The sequence below is a fragment of the Callorhinus ursinus genome, unplaced genomic scaffold, assembly GCF_003265705.2.
Source record: "Callorhinus ursinus isolate GAN/ISIS: 27379988/994484 unplaced genomic scaffold, GSC_fseal_2.0 scaffold23, whole genome shotgun sequence".
NCBI lineage: Eukaryota > Metazoa > Chordata > Mammalia > Carnivora > Otariidae > Callorhinus > Callorhinus ursinus.
The window spans coordinates 3,359,934-3,380,578 of NW_027397085.1; the positions used below are offsets into that span (position 1 = coordinate 3,359,934).

At 45.5% G+C, this 20,645-nt stretch overlaps 1 protein-coding gene across 1 annotated transcript; it reads right to left on the reverse strand.

Annotated features, from left to right (window-relative positions):
• Positions 1-160: 160 nt before the first annotated feature.
• Positions 161-17,941, reverse strand: F2R (coagulation factor II thrombin receptor). The gene is made up of 2 exons (XM_025892686.2): positions 17,612-17,941; positions 161-3,770 (listed from the first exon to the last, which is right to left on the reverse strand). The coding sequence occupies exons 1-2, from the start codon at positions 17,697-17,699 to the stop codon at positions 2,575-2,577; spliced, it is 1,284 nt and encodes a 427-aa protein (XP_025748471.1). The 5' UTR covers positions 17,700-17,941; the 3' UTR covers positions 161-2,574.
• Positions 17,942-20,645: the final 2,704 nt, after the last annotated feature.

Below are 20,645 nucleotides of genomic sequence, written 5' to 3' on the forward strand. Positions count from 1 at the left end.
CCCGCGGGGTGCTTCACCATCCCCTGGTGGCTCCCTCGACCTTGTTGGTATCTCCGAACATTGCCTCTTCATTAAACACTCTTCAGCTAAACCCTAAGACCTGGCCTTCCTCCAGTGGCTCTGAAAGACAAAGTCTATTTATTTATTTATTCTAAACAGATACCAAGCAAACTTCCATCTTTATTAATATAGGTTACATACATTTTTAAATTTATTTTTATTTTTTTAAGATTTTATTTATTTATTTGACAGAGACAGAGATAGCGAGAAAGGGAACACAAGCAGGGGGAGTGGGAGAGGGAGAAGCAGGCTTCCCGTTGAGCAGGGAGCCTGATGTGGGACTTGATCCCAGGACCCTGGGACCATGACCTGAGCCGAAGGCAGACGCTTGATGACTGAGCCACCCAGGTGCCCAGGTTATACACATTTTTTAAAAAGAGAGAACATAAAAACAATCACATAAGTACAGACTAATAATACAGTAATGATAGTCATATTAAGTCAGAGGTATTTTAACATTTCAGATTGAATAAAGAAGTAAATCACTGAGTTGGATAAAATACAGTAACTAAGTTAATAAAATCAATGCTAAAAAAATAAAATCAATGCTAGCTTATACTTATGTTATGTTATTTGATGTACACTATTCTATGGCATTTGGAAATAGTTTGCTCTTTTAAATAGGTTAAGCATTTGCCTTGCAACTTTTCCCTTTTTTTGTTTGTGTAAAAGGCCAACATTGCTTCATAAGAAAAAAATATACATTTCAACCTAGTTTTGAAATTATTTTGTGAAATCCATAAGGATTTTCTGTACTTGATACTAATCAGGGGGTTAAAAAATGCTTTTAAAATCATGTCATTAACTCTTAAAAAAAGTGAATGGAAAATATAGAATCATTTCAAAGTCCATTTCATTTTCTTCTGTTATTTCTCATCAAACCAGCATAATGGATTCTTTTTTAAAAAATTTGATGGACTCTGAAAAACAAACTGAGGTTTCTGGAGGGGAGGAGGGTGGGGGGATGGGTTAGCCTGGTGATGGGTATTGAGGAGGGCATGTTCTGCATGGAGCACTGGGTGTTATGAACAAAAAATGAATCATGGAACAGTACACCAAAACAAATTATGTAATATATGGTGATTAACATAACAATAAAAAATTTAAAAAAATTTGATTTAAAAAATGATTTAATTTATTGAAAGCATTTGTAAATAAATCATGTCCAATCAATACAGACTGGAGGACTTGTTTTTAAAAATACGCTTCCTATATTGTGTTATGTTTTCATCTCAAGTTATAACCACAGGAAGCAGTAACCCAAATGTTCAATGTTCTTCACTGACAATCCTTGCTTGTACGAAACTTGCACGGTGACATCTGGCTAAAAAAACTTCTTATAGAAGGACATATTTATTTATTATACACATGCCACACTCTGTATCGGTCTACTTTGTTTTCCTTGAAGGCAGGTCTCAGTCTTACTCAAGTCTATATGCCCAGCACCCATCCTTGTGACCAGAGCACAAAATGTGTGTTCATGTTTGCTCCGTGAGTGTTTCCATTCCAGAATGCTCCTTGGGGGACAACTGCTGGAAGCGAGTGGGCCTTCTTTCTCTGTTCTTAAAATGGGCAGAGAACTCTTTTATATCTCCTGGGATAGCACAACCTACTTTGCCAATTTCTAATAAACAAGGTAGTTCACAGCCACCCCTTGAGGGAACCTCAGGAGGAGAGAGCAACTGTGGTGGTCCCAGTCCTGACCTCTGGGAGGCTCAGCTGGAGGGTTTCTGGCCAGTGCATGTCTGAAACGGCCCTGTTTTGTATCTGTTGTTTGGAGTCCTCCATCCAGGGCAGGTTACTCTGAAAGCCAACCTAAGGTCATTCGTGGGACCTACGCTCATTCTTGCTTTATAGACACAGAATGTAAGACATCAAAAATGCTACCCATATCATCTGTTTTCATAATTTAAAGAATTCAAACCTCGGTATGCTTAAAATGAAAAACAGTAGAACTTTTTCTACACACAGATAGCACTAAGTCTTATCCCTTAATAACTTAAACATTGCTGTTGAACAATTTCAAAATACACTTATTTGCAAAAGCTACATAAGTTCAAACCATAGAATCCCTCCCAAATGATGAACATCTTCAGATGTTCAGGGCTAACCTCCGCCAACCTAAACCTTTCTTTCCTTAATCTCTGGTGGGAAAAAAGGGAGGGTTCCAAAGAGCCTATTCTACACCGCACTGCAAACGATGCAAGGATGCGTATCCACACCTACACACACACACACACACACACACACGGTAGGTCACCTAAGTCTCAGAAAATGACATTCAGTTATTATTGTAGCGCTGGCAATACTCTCTTGGAATGATACTGTTTTCTCTTCTTGTTATCTTTTCCTGTAACTAACGAATAGATATGATCAATGGCTCTGTAAGAAAGAGACATGCAAATCAGACTTGTCGTTTTTGATCGTAAATACCTTTTTGGCAGGGACTAATAGAATCCTCAGGCTATTCACTTTTTTAACCTCTTCTTTTTACCTCACCAGCAGTCCCTTTTTCTAAGTTAAGAGCTTTTTGTATATGCTGTTATTCAGGTTACTAGAACAGGTATCCATTTTACTCGCCATCAAATGACCGCTGCTGTTGTAGCTGCCGGGATCAGAGCTTTCTTTGCAGCATAAGATGCTGTAGAGGTACCTCTGGCACTCAGAAGAAGCATAATAGTAAATCAGGGGATCAATGCAACAGCTTATGCTGCTGACACAGACACAGAGGAGGTAAGCAAAGTAGGCAGCCTCTGTCGTGGACTCTTGAGAAAGGAATGAATAATGCAGAATCAGGAGGACATTTGTGGGTCCGAAGCAGATGATGAAGATGCAGAAAACAGCAAGTGACAAGAACAAAGCCCGGGACTTCTTGCTCTGGTTGGCGACTGTGGAGGAGCTAAGGCATCGAATGATAGACACATAGCAGATGGTGGAAACGACCAGGGGCACAAAGAAGAAGACAGCAGAGAAGGCTGAGAAGTAATAGGCATAATAGCCTTTGAGCAGGGTTTCATTGAGCACGTCATGGCAGGTGGTGATGTTGAGCCCCGACACCTGGGTGGTTTGCTCCTGGAGGAGGAGAGGCACCACCCCCGCGATGGCCATAGCCCAGATGGCCAGACAAGTGAAGGAAGCCCTCCCCAGAGTACGCCAGGAGAGGGACTGGATGGGGTAAACCACGGCCAAAAACCGGTCAATGCTTATGACTGTCATGAGCATGATGGAGGCATACATGTTACAGTAAAAGGCCGCGGTGACGAAGCGACACATTTCAGAACCAAACTTCCAATCGCTGCCGGAAAAGTAATAGCTGATCTTGAACGGGAGCACCGACACGAAGAGCACATCCGCTGTGGCCAGATGCAGCATGTACACCACAGCGGGCTTCTTGATCTTCATCTTCAAGATAAACACAAGGATGGCCATGATATTCAGAGGAAGGCTTACTACAAACACGCCAGTGTAGACAGAGGGGATAAAAAGCGTCAGCCAGGCACTGGTCAGATATCCCCAGGCATCTTCCGTGATAAACCCAGGGGGCCGTTTTTGAAGAGGATGGCTTACATTGATGGAGCTTAGTCTGTCTTCAGGGAACTCACTCCCGTTTCTCTCCTCATTGTCCTCCAGTGGGAATGGTTCAAATATATCATTGGTATTCTTGAGAAAAAATGACCGGGGATCCACAGTAGCATTGGTCGCTTTTGACTCTTAAAAAACAAAAACAAAAACAAATTAAAAAGTCAAAAAGACAAAGAGAATACATTTTATTTTTAGTGCTCCCACTCACTCTTGTGGGTGGGAAAGAGCAAGTAATGTACAAATGGATTGCAGACCTTATCAGGGAATTAGCTCACTCAAAATACTGTACAGCATTTTTTGTTGGCATAAGCAAACACTTAAAACTCTGCTCCTTAGAAGGACAGAAGCAAATGATACACTTTCAGAGATGTACCCTGAAGACATCAGAAAAGGCTGAGTGCCTGACATAAAGGAAAAAAGCAGTGACTTCTTTTCCATACTAGCCACGGTCTCTATAAACAAATCCCTCCCAGGCTCTATGATTTGGCTTTCCTCCACAGGCCTTCATTCCCTCCATTTAGTTTGCAGACACCCCTGGAAACCCGTGGTTCCCAATGGAAACATCTACACAGAAAGGTGAGGGGGCTTCTTAAGTTACGGAGCTAGAGGCAAATTTGGAGTAGGGCGGAGGGCTCCCATTTCCATGGCCATTGCCTATGTGACAGTAGTTTTCCTCCACTATCTTTAGTTTGTTTATACCATAGGATGTCCCAAATCTCTCACCATATTCGGACCCAAATCAACAGTCCCTCGGGTTATCTTTTAACATAACCACCAGGTGCACACCCCCTCAGTCATCTTCCTGTCTCCTTCCTGAGCAGGCTTGTGGAGGAGCAGGTGTTCTAGGCCGATGCCAGGCCAGTCAGGCTTTCCTGAGTGTCAACCAGAAGTCAAAATAAAGGCTCAGTTGCAAACTTCCTCCTTTCATCACCCTCTTCCACCAAAAGCATCCACTTAAAATGTTCATCAGAGAAAGGCAACACTTAGCTGCTGTAATTCAACCAGCTTTTCTTGCTGAGGAGCTTTTGCTCAAGTTTTGTCATTGAGGAGACTTGGATGAAGAGCTTTGGTGGGCCCTGGGAAACTGAGGACCAGGGAGAGAAAGCAGAGGAAAAGGGGCGAAGCCTCCATCACTGGGGGTGCCGCAACAAACACTGGATGTGCAGGTCACTCAGAGGTGATGTTAGAGGATTTAAAATCTGGCTAGAAACTGCGTTAAGTACAGTGGATTTTCAAACTTTTGGTCTTAATTTTCAGTGGTGAATCCTTTGAGCAAACAAAAGCTTACACAGAGAGGCATAATGCAGTACAAGAGATAGTTCTCATTCTGGAATGGCTCTGTAAGGACACCGGACCCAACCATCCCTGAGATGAAAATTAAAAACCCTTGACCTCCTTCCTCCCTCCGAATCAATGACCTGAAGGCATTTAGGTTCCTAAGGTGGTACTGGGGAGAGGAGAAATGATTCTTGAAGGAAAGGATGGCGCCCAGTGACTTTGTTTTCTTGACTTTCATGGTAAGCTCAAGAGAAGGCCAGAATCAATGCCACAAAGGATGGCGAAAACTCAGATAGAAAACCCACAGTTTCCGGCCTGAAGAACCAGAGGACCGAGTTCAGGGCAACTGTAGTCAATGCAAAGTGAGGAAACAATCCCAGGGAGGAAAAGTCAGAGAAGGGAGCCAGCCCTCAATTCCAATGTGAATTTGCCGCAGGCTTTGGTTGACTCTGGAACCATGCACATGTAAGGGATGATGTGAAATAGCTCTGCTAAAGATAGAAGAACTGAAGTGATATTTTTTGCTCAAGATGGAGAGTTTGCACTTCGAGTCCAACTAAATTAATTGCCTGCTAAACAAAAACACCAAAATCCTTTGGAGAAATAAAACAAAATCTTAAGTCTTTACAGTATGGCTGGGGTGCAATCCCAAATCATTTGATACAAAAAGACACAGAAAAACATGACCCAGCCTCAAGAAAAAAAGATAATCAGTGGAAACCAATCCCAAGAAGACCCAGACGTTGGATTTAGCAGATAAGGATTTTGAAGAATGTGTTGTAATGAAGTAAAGGGAAATACCTTGTTGAAATGGATGAAAAAAACCAGAAACTATCACCAAAGAAACCAACCAATGGAAATCGTAGAACTAGAAAGTAAAATACAATAAAGTGGCATCTATTTCCAAAATAAGGAGAGAGTAGAATAGAACAGGGCGCCTGGTGGTGAAAGGTGGAGGTATGGCTCTCTCAGAAAGGTCATAACTGGGCTCCTGAGGGTGAAGGGGTGGCCTGGCAGGACATCTGTCACAGGGAAGGTTAAATGTCTCCAGTGATGAGCTTCTGAGAAAATAGATATGTCTATATTGTTCCTCAAGGGTAAGAAACAAGAAACCATTCCTATTAATCTCTGAATCTCCAGCGCCCTGTACATGGTAGGTGCTGGAGCTTTTTTTTTTTTTTTTTTTAAAGATTTTATTTATCTATTTGATAAGCAGAGAGACAGTGAGAGAGGGAACACAAGCAGGGGGAGTGGGAGAGGGAGAAGCAGGCTTCCCGCTGAGCAGGGAGCCTGACGCGGGCCTTGATCCCAGGACCCTGGGATCATGATCTGAGCCAAAGGCAGACGCTTAACGACTGAGCCACCCTGGCACCCCCTTAAATTGGCTTTTAATCACAGATTTGCATTCTAATATTGCTGCCAGGAGTCACTTAACCCCTCTGAACTCAGTTTCAGAATCTTTAAAGTGGGATTCCAATATCTGTCTGACCTACAAATCTGGCAGCCAAGTGTATCCCTTGTGAAGTAGGACATGTGCTTACTTTGTAAACTATACAAACTAATCAATGTAAGAAATTAATCTTATCCTTCTCTTTTCACTTCAGTGCAACTTGCTTTTAGACTCAATTATTCACTTACTCTCATTTATTTTATTTTTTTAAAGATTTTATTTATTTATTTAACAGAGAGAGACACAGCCAGAGGGGGAACACAAGCAGGGGGAGTGGCAGAGGGAGAAGCAGGCTTCCCGCGGAGCAGGGAGCCCGATGCGGGGCTCGATCCCGGGACCCTGGGATCATGACCTGAGCCGAAGGCAGCTGCCTAACCGGCTGAGCCACCCAGGCGCCCTGGTTCTGGCATTTTAATACCACAAAGATAAGTGTCCTTAAAAATGCTGGACCCAGAAGAACCTGAAGATAACACAATTTTTCTCTGCACTTTGGGAACCTGGCTAGATTAAGGACTCCTGTCATGCAGGGAAGGGTATAAGTACACACACAGGCGTGCACAGAGAGGTGTGAATCCAGGCATTACCTAGAGGAACGATGTAATTTGAAAACTACTGGACACTCATAACTAAGCCTCTTAGATTCTATCACTTTGTCCGAAAATAAAGCTGTCCCTGGATTTTACTCTATATTTAGTACTTTGGCATTAAGTATTTGTTTTAAAAAATGTCTTCCTTGGCTAGGCCTTTTTAGGCAGTACAGTGTTTGTAACAGAAACATTATACCCACTGAAACATGAAATTTTTATAGGCTGGAACCCAGGAAGAATGCATAATCCCTTGATTAAATATCATCACCTAAGGTGTCACCTTTTCTTGTTCTTACAGGTTTGATATTTTGGCTTTTGTGGAATTAAAAAAATGTCAGCAAAAAAATTTTTTTAATAAGTATATACCAGCATCAAAGAAATAAACAAAACCAATTCCAAGTAACTAGACATATCCAACTAGCTCAAGCCCCTTAGGCTGCAATTTGAGTTTGCGTATCTCCCTTTTCCTCCTGTCCTGGCACAGCTCAGAGGTCAAGGAGAAAGTGCCTGTCAGTGTGCCAAAAGCTCTTGTAATTCATCTGCAGTTTTGTTGTTAAGCTATGGCTTCACACACACACACACACACACAAAACAGCTCAGGTCCTAAAATCAATTCTCATGCTTCTTGCTAAGTTTTACTCAATTTAGGTTTCTCTTAAATGCCTCTAGAGTAGTTTTGTGATTCAATGTAGCACACTGCTAAATGATTCAATATGGACTCTAAATCTGGAGAGTTTTAAAAATTAGAGAGTCAGGCAAGGCTTCCTCTATCTTTGATGAGCTCTGGCTGGGAAGCGCAGCGGTGACTAGATGCATTATCAGGGTCCCATGTGATCCTGGGATTTATACCATGCCAGCCTCCCCCGAAGCACCGGCCTTGGTTCTGACTCAGAGCTCTGCCCTACAGGGCTCACAAATTAACAAAGCAGAAGTCCCAGGACCTTGCCCACATTCCCACACGGCGCAGAATAGGTGTACCCTGCACTTCTCCACTAGGGGATCAACACTACAGGCTAAAGAGAAATAAAGAAGAGAATGATGGAAAATTAATAGAAACATATTAATTCCATCAAATGGAAAACAGCAGTATTACTGCAATACTCCACTGCCTCAAAGGCATATGCATGCCATTTTCTTTTTTTTAAGATTTTATTTATTTTTTTGACAGACAGAGACACTGCGAGAGAGGGAACACAAGCAGGGGGAGTGGGAGAGGGAGAAGCAGGCTTCCCACGGAGCAGGGAGCCCAATGCGGGGCTCAATCCCAGGACACTGGGATCATGACCTGAGCCGGAGGCAGACGCTTAATGACTGAGCCACCCAGGCGCCCCTGCACACCATTTTTTAATGCAAAGAACCAGTGTACCTGAAAGAAATGGCTGTTTCTAGATCTGGGGTAGGAAATGTACAAAATGAACCTTGAACATCTTTAAAGAATATTAGGGTCAGGTCAGAAAGACTCTGGAGTCAATCTGAAAGGGGGCCCACTGGCCAAGGTGTGACACTGATCACCAAAAGAATAAGGACAAAAGTGAATTAAAACATTTGAAACATGTCATATATGTTAAGATCCATGAGTTCATCATGATACTCAAAGGAAAATGATACATAATTTTTGGTCACCTTTGGAGGAAATTAGGGGGCCCTGTATGAAAACTGGTAAATAAAAGCAAGAGTCAAGCACTTATCCTGCCTTTTCTACATAAATGATATTTCAGGGAAACAAAACAGTCAACGACAGAAAGTTCTTCTTTATAAAATAATTCCAGCTCCTAAACGCAAAAACAATGACAGATTTAGGAAAGCATCATTTGGAAGCTCTTGGTGAACTAATGGACTGAGTCTGATCACCAGTGGTCACTAAAACCACTGGGTGAAAGGTTGATGGAGAATTTCATAACAGCTGGAGCAAGTGGACAATGCCTGAATCCCCTGAGTAATCAATCTTAAGAGCACAAAAAGAGAGTCCTGAGATGCATCAGGAAGTACACACAGCACCACTGCTGATGCAGTCTTGCAAAAAACCAAACCCAAATCTAAACAGGCCTACTGCTGTACCTACCACATGACAGAAAACGCCGAGGACAGATGGGCATGCTACGTGCCCTACTGAACATTCCTACATGACGCAGTTGGCTGGATCCAGGGTGCAGGGGAGTCTCTACAACAAATGACCCAGTTTCTTTGAAAAATAAACAGCCACGAGAAAGGAGGAGACGGGAAACAGTTACAGATTAAAAGAGATTTAAGAGACATACCAACCAGATGCAGTGGTTCGCCTTGTTTGATCCTGATTGGAATAAAACAACTGTAAAAAGGCATTTCTGAGACCATCAGCAAAATCTGAATGCTGACTCAACAGTGCAAAATGTTAAGAAATCAACAGTCATCTTTTTAGGCGATACAATGGTATTATGGTTATATATTTAAAAAAGAGGGGCACCTGGGTGGCTCAATCGGTTAAGTGTCTGCTTTCAGCTCAGGTCATGATCTTGGGTTACTGGGATTGAGCCCTGCTGAGCAGGGAGCCTGCTTCTCCCTCTCCCTCTGTGCCCCCCCCCCCCCCCCGCTTGTGTGCACTCTCTCTCTCTCTAATAAATAAATAAAATCTTAAAAAAATAATAAAAAAGAGTTCTTGGGGTGCCTGGGTGGCCCAGTTGGTTAGGCGCTGGACTTCTGCTCGGGTCATGATCTCAGGATCCTGGGATGGAGCCCTGAGTGGGGCTCCCTGCTAAGTGGGAAGTCTGCTTGTCTCTCTCCCTCTGCTCCTCACCCTACGCATGCTCTCTCTCAAATAAATAAAATCTTTAAAAAGAAAGAGTTCTTATCTCTGAGGATATATACCAATGTATTTACAGACGAAATGACATATATGTCTGGGATTTGCTTTAAAATTGTCCAGTTGGGGGAGAAGAAAAGTGAGGTATAGATAAAACAAGATATGGGGAGTAATTATACAGTTTATTTTTGAGTATATTTGAAAATTTTCATAATTAAAGGTAAAAAAAACCCCCCAAATACTATATGCATATTTACTTGCTACTAGAAACTAAGGACAAAGGTTTTTGCTTTTCTTTTGCTTTTGTCTCAGTCTTGATGGAATAAAAGTTCTTGAATGTTTGCATGAAAAGCTGGGGGTTTTTTGTTTTTTTGTTTTTTGAGAGAGAGAGAGAGAGAGAGAGAGAGAACATGCACGAGCAGGGGAAGGAGCTGAGGGGGAGAGAGAGAATCTCAAGCAGGCTCCAGGCTCAGCACAGAGCCAGATGCAAGGCTTGATCTCTGGACCTGAGACCATGACCTGAGCTGAAATCAAGAGTCAGATGCTTAACCAGCTGAGCCACCCAGGTGCCCTCAGGAACACAGTTTTACATTTAATAAATTCATATTATACCAACTCCTCAAAGGCCTTTCTGGAATATGGAGGAATTGTTATGAAAAACACTTAACATTTGTTGAACACCTACTATGTGCTAGGTACTTCATATCTTACCTCATGTAACTCTAACATTTCTACAAAATATGCATTATAATCCCTGTATTATGGCCAACATGCAGAGGCACATACAGGCTAAGTAACTAATCCAAAGACACAGAATTAGTAAGTGGAGGGGCCAGGATTTGAATCTTGATCTTCTGGCTCCAAAGCTTATACTCTTTGAACCACATCACATGACCCTGTCTCTTTAAAAGACTTGAGATTTGGGGCGCCTGGGTGGCTCAGTTGGTTAAACGTCTGCCTTCGGCTCAGGTCATGATCCCGGGTCCTGGGATGGAGCCCTGCATCAGGGTCCCTCTAACCCTCCCCCTTGCTCATTCTCTCTCTCAAAATAAATAAAATATTTAAAAATAAATAAATAAAAGACTTGAGATATATGACCTACTCCTGAAACACTACACTTACTTTCCTCTAACCTTTTCACCAAATAAATGAATCTGTCTACCCTTGTAACTATTAGCAGGCAGTACACGACCATATGATTATGTAACTTAAGTTGATGATGCCCACGGCTATTGCTTGGGAATTCAGGAGTCCTGCGGACCTTGGCTACACACCAATCACATGCTAACAACCTAGCGCTCACAGACACATAGGCTGTGGCAGAGAGACATTCAAGGACAAAACAGGAAAACAAATCTTTAAAACAGTGTTCAAGATGGGGCAGAAGCAAAAGCAGTAAGTGAACAAAAATCTCTGCTATGGAAAAACCAGAATTAAAGGTAGAATAAGGTAAACACTGACTGCAGGGTTAAGAAAAGGTGGCCAGTATCAGAGGCCGTTTCCCCTCCTAGCCCACATCCTGGAGCTGGGACTCGGCTGGAAGCATAGGAGAGCAAGCCTAACCGGGAGAGCGGCGACAGGGGGCAGGGGAATGTAAGATAAAGAACCAGAAAATTTAAATGTCAGCTCGCTCAGGGAGAACAGGCACAAGGATGACAGAAGAGAGGCATGTGGGGCCCTGGCCTGGAGCTCCCTGGGGGCCAGGGCCTGATGTGTGGGCTTAGGACCATAGCAGGCCTCTCTGGGAACCAGTCTGATTCCCTGGCTTTTCCCATTCTTCCAGGCCTGTTTTGCACCAAAAGTTACAGGCCCTGAGCTCTGTGTCCTGGGAATGTTGCTCTCTAAAACAACAAGCTAAAACGAAAACTAGTTCACTGTAAAGGATGTTAATAATCAGCAGTTCCTCCCGGGTACCAAGCTGTCTCTCTTCCTAACCCCGCCCAAGTCCCACTGCGGTTTGTAAACCTGAACTCAAACAAAGTAGATTCTAGGCTGCGATAGAAACTATCATAAATGGCACTTCCTGGAAAGCAAACTCTTCTCATAAAGCTAGCAAGGCCATAATCAATTGAGCTAACCCTGGGACAATTTACTGTGCCTCTATGGTAGGTTTTAAATGATGGTGGAGACTTCATAACGGTTATGACATCAATTTACAGGGTTTAACAAGCATTTAAAAAATAGAATAGTGTAGGGGCGCCTGGGTGGCTCAGTTGTTAAGCGTCTGCCTTCAGCTCAGGTCGTGATCCCAGGGTCCCGAAATTGAGCCCCACATCGGGCTCCCTGCTCGGCGGGAAGTCTGCTTCTCCCTCTCCCACTCCCCCTGTTTGTGTTCCTTCTCTTGCTGTCTCTGTCAAATAAATGAATAAATAAAATCTTTAAAAAAAATAGGGGGCGCCTGGGTGGCTCAGTCGTTAAGCGTCTGCCTTGGGCTCAGGTCATGATCCCAGGGTCCTGGGATCGAGCCCCACATCGGGCTCCCTGCTCGGCGGGAAGCCTGCTTCTCCCTCTCCCACTCCCCCTGCTTGTGTTCCCTCTCTCACTATGTCTCTCTCTGTCAAAGAAATAAAATCTTAAAAAAAAAATCTTTTAAAAAATAGAATAGTGTAGAAAATATTGGAATGCATAGTATGCGATAAAGGTGAGTATGGTTTGGTTAGAACTTTTGTTTCAAATCTACGTATACACAACAATTACCCATACATATTTACTGCAGACACACACAACTACTGTGTCACAATGTAAAGTATAATCCTTACAGTTTTTTCGGTTGGCTAGCAAAAAAAGAAAATACGGGAAAACACTATTCTACAATACTATAATACCTGACTTCTAATTCATCACGGACTTGAAATAGTGATGATATAATGTCCTTTCTTAAAGTTAAATAAATTTGTTTGCACATGAAAATTACAGGTTATTCCTACTATTTCAAAGGGCAGATTCTTTTCAACCTACATGAAGAATGCGTAAAGGATGCAATGGCCTTTTACATGACAAAGCTTCATTGGATGCCTTGGGATGGAGAAGGAGGCTGTAACTTCAGTGGGTTTCTGCAAGTACCATCACAAGGTCAGTGTGGGAGAGAGTATTTGAAGGAAGTGGAAGCTCTCATACCCAGAAAAAACAATCTCAGCCTGCAGAGAGAGCTATTTGCTCTGACAGCTCCAGGCATAAGCAAGAGAGGGCAAAAGGCAGAATGAAAAGAAACCTCAAAATAGGGAAATAAACAGAAAATTCTGAAGGTTGAAACTGTGGAGCCCCCAATACCAGCATCATAGTTAAAAAAACAAAACAAAAAACCAAGGCTGTGGTTCCTAATGACTCTCCCAGCGTGTTTTTCTAAGTATTCTTGGCAAAGGGGGTGCCTACACACTCATGAAAACTAGTGAAAGGGGAGTCCTCCAGACCCAAAAGGCCACATACGGTTTGCTGCCATTTATATGAAATGCAGAGAGGAGGTAAACTCACATAGAAATAAAAAGCAGATCTGTGGTCGCCAGAGACTGACGGCAGGGAGAATGGGGGTTAAGTGCTTAAGGGATACAGGGCTTGTTTTGGGGTGATGAAAATATTCTGGAACTAGACAGAGGTGATTTACACAACACTGTAATTGTACCAAATACCACTAAAGATGGTATACTTTAAAATGGTTAATTTAATAGTATGTAAATTTTCCCTCGATTTAAAAATACAGGAAAGAAAGGAGTTCTGAGGGAAAAGAGGGATGTGCGTCTAAGTGGGGGGGGGGGATGATTAGAGACCCAGGGTCGTGGGGACTCCATCGTCCGTGTGGAACTCCACCCAGCTCAAGGTTCAGCTGAGTTCTGGTGTGTGACGGTGACAAAGACAAAGATGAACTGGCTGAGGGGGGGAAGGGATAGAAAAGGCACGGGGACAAAGACTGGCCAGGAGCGTTTTGGAAAAGGAGCAAATGCAGAGCTGCTGAGAAAGTGCAAGTTAGGGTTCACAGCACACTGATCCATTCAGACATAAAGGGCCGAGAAATGCTGGATTAGAAAGAGGGAGCGAGGGGTGGAAGAAGACAGCAGGGAGGACAGGAGAGTATTCCTGAGAAGGGGCCCCCATGCTGCCAAAACATTCTCTCATACAAAGGAAAACTGGACTAATTTAGGGGGGGGATGTACTATCTCTGTATGTCCTATAAGTCAAGTCGAAGGCACCAGGGAATGAAAACAACGAATGAGTGAGGGAGAGAGAGAAGGAAGAAATTAATTTAGACAGATATTAGAGTAGAAATTTACTTCTTGCTATTTCCTAAGAAATTTGGCTTTCAGGCTTTACAAAGGTTTCTGGTCCCCTTAGGGCAGAATCATTGTCCCGTTTGTGTCTTTTGTTTAGGCTTAGGACCATAGTCTCTCGGTAACAGCCAATTAATTAGCATATTCATGAGTAGGGATCCATTTATAGCCTGCCTTATCATGGGTTTGCAAGAGTAAATGGCAGGAGACCACGACCCAAGCACAAATGTTCACTAAACACCTCCCTGTGCTAGGCCTGGGCTACAGACCAATGGGGTGCAGACTTGGCCCTCTAGGGGTCCTGGGAAGCACAGGAGAGTTACTCTTCTCTACGGCTGGGCATCTGGATGGCTTTCTCTCTATAGGGGTGGATAGAGAAAGCCTGCACTTAGGAAAAACAAGCCAGTTCTACTTCTTGCCAGACCTGTGACATGACCATTTTGGGCCTATTTACCTACCTGTAATATGGGGATGACATCTACTCAAAGGATTGTCGTGAGAAATAAACAAGATAGTATATGCAAAGTACCTAAGCAGGATGCTGCTATAGTAGGTGCTTGATATAGAGTGGCTGTTTGTTTTTTTAAATTTTTTATTGTTATGTTAATCACCATACATTACATCATTAGTTCTTGATGTACAGTTCCATGATTCATTGTTTGTGCATAACACCCAGTGCTCCACGCAGAACGTGCCCTCTTTAATACCCATCACCAGGCTAACCCATCCCTCCACCCCCCTCCCCTCTAGAACCCTCAGTTTGTTTTTCAGAGTCCATCGTCTCTCATGGTTCGTCTCCCCCCCTGACTTACTCCCCTTCATTCTTCCCCACCTGCTATCTTCTTCTTTTTCGTTTTTCTTAACATATGTTGCGTTGTTTCAGAAGTACAGATCTGTGATTCAACAGTCTTGCACAATTCACAGCGCTCACCATAGCACATACCCTCCCCAATGTCTATCACCCAGCCACCCCATCCCTCCCACCCCCCACCACTCTAGCAACACTCAGTTTGTTTCCTGAGATTAAGAATTCCTCATTATCAGTGAGGTCATATGATACATGTCTTTCTCTGATTGACTTGTTTCATAGAGTGGCTGTTTTTAATTAAATGTGAACATGTGGGGTGTAAGGGAGGGCATTTTGGCCAGAGGGAGTGGCAGGGGGATAGATGTCACAGAAAGCATAGCTCCTTGGAGGAGGAACTGGAGGGTAGGGCTGGGTGGAGTACAGGTAATCCAACAGGTTATGTAATAGAGGAGGCTGGATAGAGGGGCACCTCACTCTATGCTAAGGAACGGGGCTTGGGCTTGTGGGCGGCTGGGCAGCACGGGGCATCTCCCACCCAATCCCTTGTGCCACTGTCATCATCAGCAATTCTTGGACCCTTTCAGCCATCAGATCCTTTAAAAATTTACAAACATCACCTCTTGGATGCTGGCCTTCTTTGATGAAGGTGAGTCATCTCACTTACACTGTCTGGACAAAGGAAAGTAAACTGGTTAATTGAACTTAAGAATTTCTCAACAGCCATTTGCTGTTGCTGAGTGGACCAGGACACTGGTTCTAGACTTTGGGGGATAATTGGAAGTTTATAATCTTGGCCGGGGAGATGAGATACCCACATAGTGACAGTGCAGCAAATGCCAAAATGAGTGGGGACAACAAAGTCCCGAGAGCTCCAGGAAAGCTCAAACTGGTGGGCAGGGCAGCTTGGAGGGTCTTCCCATGCCTGGGGTCTTACAGTTCCTCCCAGCACATACAGCTGGTTATGACAGATACTCTTTAGAACTGCCTGTGAATGGTGATAAGAAAAAGCAGACCTATTTTTAGTTGATTTTATTAGTGATTTAAATCTCTGAAAACAAGGCCCCACTTACTTCCTGCATGCAGGGCGCTCTCCTCCATCTGGAATTTTGGTATATTGTGTCTGAGCCTTAGTTTCAGGATGCCAATGAGGGATAAACACCTGCCTTAACAGTGTCTCTGAGAGGGTGAAATCAGATCATCTGAGGGGCAAATGCCTCCCAGCCCAGGGTTTGACCCAGAGGAGGACACTTAGCATGGGCTCTTTTTCCTCTCTCATCCTCCTTTCTTCTTTCCCTCCCAAAGTGGTTCCAGAATCCAGTGTAGATAAATTAGCTAATGTCTGTTTAGTTACTGTCTACACTAGCTTGTCCATCTCAGCATGCGCCTTCTCCATTCACAAGGACGAAAGCAGAGCACAAACAGCAGCCTTAACTTCACTCCCTAACCTGCACCAAGAATCTTCCTGGGGGCCACTGTGAGGAAGGGTGACTACAGGGGATCGGGCTTGTATAAACTTATTCCCGACCTCACCATGCAAATCTCGTTTAAACAACACTTTGTATTCTCAAGAGCTTGGCCCAAAATAAAAGTACAAAATCACATAACACCATACAGTTTTCAGGAGTTCTCCATGTTTCCTCAAACACCCCAGGAGACAATGCGAATGTTACCCACAGCAGCCCTGGGAGCTGGGGCAAAACTGGGCCCCTATCTGGAGCTTGGAGTTTTCTCAAAACACCCCTGACAAACTCACCCAGAGCAAAGATGGACAGCAAACACTATATTCGTCACCTCTTATTCTTGATGCATCTACACTAGGTCCAGTGTGAAAACAATGTAAAGGACACAATCTGTCCCCGATAAGAAAACCAGCTAGAATCTGTTTCTACGTGGAGAAAAGAAAAAGGGCTAAAAGCTTATTAAGCACTATCACTGTAAAGAAATCAAAACTTCCCCCGCCCTCGGTTTCTAACTAGTGTCTTTACCAGTTAAAAACAACTTCTCTGTCCTGCTTTTATGGGGGGAAAGTTTGGAAAATACATTTATTTGGCCAAGTAGCCAGACACTTACAAATACACTACGGGTGGGAATTGTATTCTAGGTGCAGCAACCTCCTCCTTGCAGCAGGCCCGAAAGGGAAATACTGAAATCCCAGAGTGTCTAAGGGAGCCGGGTTCTGGGGAGGAAATCTCTTTCCTTAACTCAGCTTGGAAGTCTGGGTTCTGGGTAACAAAACCTCCCGGCCGCCACCACCACCGCCTCCCTCACCGTGGCCACCACTGTAAAATGTGCAAACCCCCCAATTTTCCAACAACAAGAAAAACTTCAACGGGAGCTCTTCTCCACTTTCTATTGAAAGGGCCAGAACGCTGACTGGTGGAGCAACGTGAGACCCGTTCTTTGTGGGGTGGTCCTGGGAGAAACAGGTCACACTGCAACAAATGCAACGCGGGGCCAGGCGCCTCAGGCTTCCCCAGGAAAATGTGACTCCTTCCTCCTCCTCCCCATCCAACACCACTTCTCAGGACGGCTGCACCCTTCGAAACCAAGTCCAAAGGAGCAGAGGTCATAATCCCCGCCTGGATTTGACTGGGGGAGACTCTGGATCTCAGCTCAAATACCTGCTTGGGTTCTGGAGGAACCCGAGGCAGAGGGGGAGGCCAGGAGCACCCCCCCCTCGCCCCGGGCGAGGAGAAGGCGCAGCCTGTACCCATTTGGTCCCTTCTCCCTCCCGCCCCAATCCCGCGGGGGCCTCGGCTGCGGGGCCGACAGCGGGCCGGGAGGGAATACCGGGGCAGCTCTCACCGGGCTTGCGGCCTCGGGCGCGGGCCGACAGCAGGGGGCCGCACAGACTGAGTCCCGCGGCGACCAGCAGCAGCCGCCGGGGCCCCATTGTCCGGAGGCTCGGCGCGGCTCGGGTAGACTGCCCCGCCTCCGAGCGGCTCGCGCTCCGTGCTCTCTCCCTCCGGCCGCCGGCTCCAGCCGCCGGCCGCGGCGCACGTGCGGGCCGGCAGAGCGCTCGCTGCCCGCGCACAGAAGGAGGATGCTCGCGTCGCCGCGCGGGCCGGCGTGTCCGGTGGCGTGTCCGGTGGCTCTCTGAGAGCGCAGGCGGAGGCGGGGGCGGAACCCCGGCGCGCGGGAGCTGAGCGGCGCGAGCGGGGAAGGGCGCCCCCCGGCGCCGAGTGTGCGCCTTGAGGCGCTGGCCGCCCGCCGCGCGCTCCCCTCCCCCTCCCTCTCCCCGGAAGCCCCTCGGCCGCCGCTCCCCCGCCACCCGTGAAGCGCCGCGGGCCCCGCCCCTCCCCCCGCCGGGTCCTGGCAGCCAGCCACTGCCCGGCGAGGGGAGTCCCAACGAGCTTTTCGTCTGGGCGCCTCTGACCCGCGAAGCTCTCGGGGACTCAGACTGGCGGGGTCCTGGAACAGGGCCGCGCGGCCGGGGCGGCTGCTCCCTTCTCTTCTCATTACTCTCCTTGGGAGCAAAGGCGTTCGCGGTGAACCTCCGAGCGGGGACGCACCCCGGGGCGCCGGCCCCCACGGCCCCGGGCTAGACCTTACCGCCCGCGTGCCCAAGCGCCTCATCTCAGGCCGAGCGCGGCTGCCCCTTCGGAAATGGGGTATTTAGCTGACAGTTTCAAAAGTGACTCGTGCTTTTTTTTTTTTTTTTTTTAACTTAGGGAGGGTGGATTAGAAAGTTTATCCTCTAGGGATAAGGTGGCCCCTAACGAGAAGGAGCCCTTCTGTGTGGAAAGATTTCGTGACATTTTTTAACCCGTTTCTCTTTAGTTGGTGAAGTTAGCACTTCCTGTTTCGCGGGTGGGCTGCCGGGGAAGTAAGCGGCCGCGGCCAAGCGCCGGGGCACCTGCGCAGCCTTTCCCGGGGGCCCCGCGGCTGCGCGTTCCCTGAGCGCGGGCGCTGCCCCGTGTCCCCGACCGCGTCCCTCACGCTGTCTGGGACGGCAGTACGGGAGTTTGGTTCAGTGTGGCCAAATTCGAGGCGCAGGGCGGCGGGCCCTCGGGGACGTCGCGGCAGGGGCTGGGCGGGCAGGGGAGCTCGCAGTCCCTCTGGCTCAGGGAGCTTACCTGCTGAGTCTTTCAGACCGCAACAGGAAATGGGTCCCCTCCCTCGGCCTTTCCCAGGAAAGCTCACCCGCAGCCCCGTCTCCTCTCATTTGTGCGGGCCTGTTTTGCACCCTGTGGCTGATAAACTGTACTTGAGAGCCACTGGTCAGGTTTAAGCTTTTTAAAAGGGGAATTTCGCTTTGAGAGTGTCATTCCCCAGGGAGAGCCCTGACACTTAACCTAGGAGAAAATACAGCAGAGACTGTCACTATATTCCCCCCATCGTCCTCAGAGCACAGGGCCTTGTGTGTAGAAGCTGCTCAATAAATTACTGAATAACTGTTATATAACGTTACTTAAATTTTTCCCTATTCAATTCTCCAAAAGATGTGAACCACTAACGTCATGTATTACATCACTCTCTAACCTACACTATTTTTCATCAACCCTACGATGCCACCGATTTTAAGACTCAATTTACAACCACACACACACAAATGCTGCCAATTAAACTGCAACATACCGTTGATTCTAAGAAACATCTCAATTTCAGGATTGTTTAAACATGAATACAGACCATCTGAGACTCAGTGAAATAGTGTAAAATGTAAAAGTAATCAATACATGTGGCAAAAAATTCTAATAGTTCAAGGTTATTCAATGAAAAGTAAAAGTATCTTCAGCCTCCGCTTCTCAGAACCACTTATTCAATGATGACTATGGTTAAAAGTTTCTGTCCATCATCCAAGAATTTGTATCCACATACAAGTATATATATGTATGTATCTCCTTAAAATATGAATGGGATAATACTATGAGGATACTTTTTAAAAATTTTTTATTGTTATGTTAATCACCATACATTACATCATTAGTTTTGGATGTAGTGTTCCATGATTCATTGTGCATAACACCCAGTGCTCCACGCAGAATGTGCCCTCGTTAATACCCATCACCAGGCTAACCCACCCCCCACCCTCCTCCCCTCTAGAACCCTCAGTTTGTTTTTCAGAGTCCATCATCTCTCATGGTTCGTCTCCCCTTCCGACTTACTCCCCTTCATTCTTCCCCTCCTGCTATCTTCTTTTTCTTTTTTCTTAACATATGTTGCATTATTTGTTTCAGAAGTACAGATCTGTGATTCAACAGTCTTGCACAATTCACAGCGCTCACCATAGCACATACCCTCCTCAATGTCTATCACCCAGCCACCCCCTCCCCCCCACCCCCCACCACTCCAGCAACACTCAGTTTGTTTCCTGAGATTAAGAATTCCTCATATCAGTGAGGTCATATGATACATGTCTTTCTCTAATTGACTTATTTCACTCAGCATAACACCCTCCAGTTCCATCCGTGTTGCAAATGGCAAGATCTTTTTTTTAAATTTTTTATTGTTATGTTAATCACCATATATTACATCACTAGTTTTTGATGTAGTGTTCCATGATTCATCGTTTGTGCATAACACCCAGTGCTCCACACAGAACGTGCCCTCTTGAATACCCATCACCAGGCTAACCCATCCCCCCACCCCCTCCCCTCTAGAACCCTCAGTTTGTTTTTCAGAGTCCATCGTCTCTCATGGTTCGTCTCCCCCTGACTTACTCGCCTTCATTCTTCCCCTCCTGTTCTCTTCTTCTTTTTCGTTTTTCTTAACATATCTTGCATTATTTGTTTCAGAAGTACAGATCTGTGATTCAGCAGTCTTGCACAATTCACAGCGCTCACCATAGCACATACCCTCCCCAATGTCTATCACCCAGCCACCCCATCCCTCCCAC

Bases quoted from the DNA above. Each gene is read 5' to 3' on its own strand.
- F2R (XM_025892686.2), bottom strand. From the start codon at position 17,699: ATGGGGCCCCGGCGGCTGCTGCTGGTCGCCGCGGGACTCAGTCTGTGC. The intron at 3,771-17,611 runs GTGAGAGCTGCC...TTGTTTTTTAAG, and splicing joins CGCCCGAGGCCGCAAGCCCG to AGTCAAAAGCGACCAATGCT.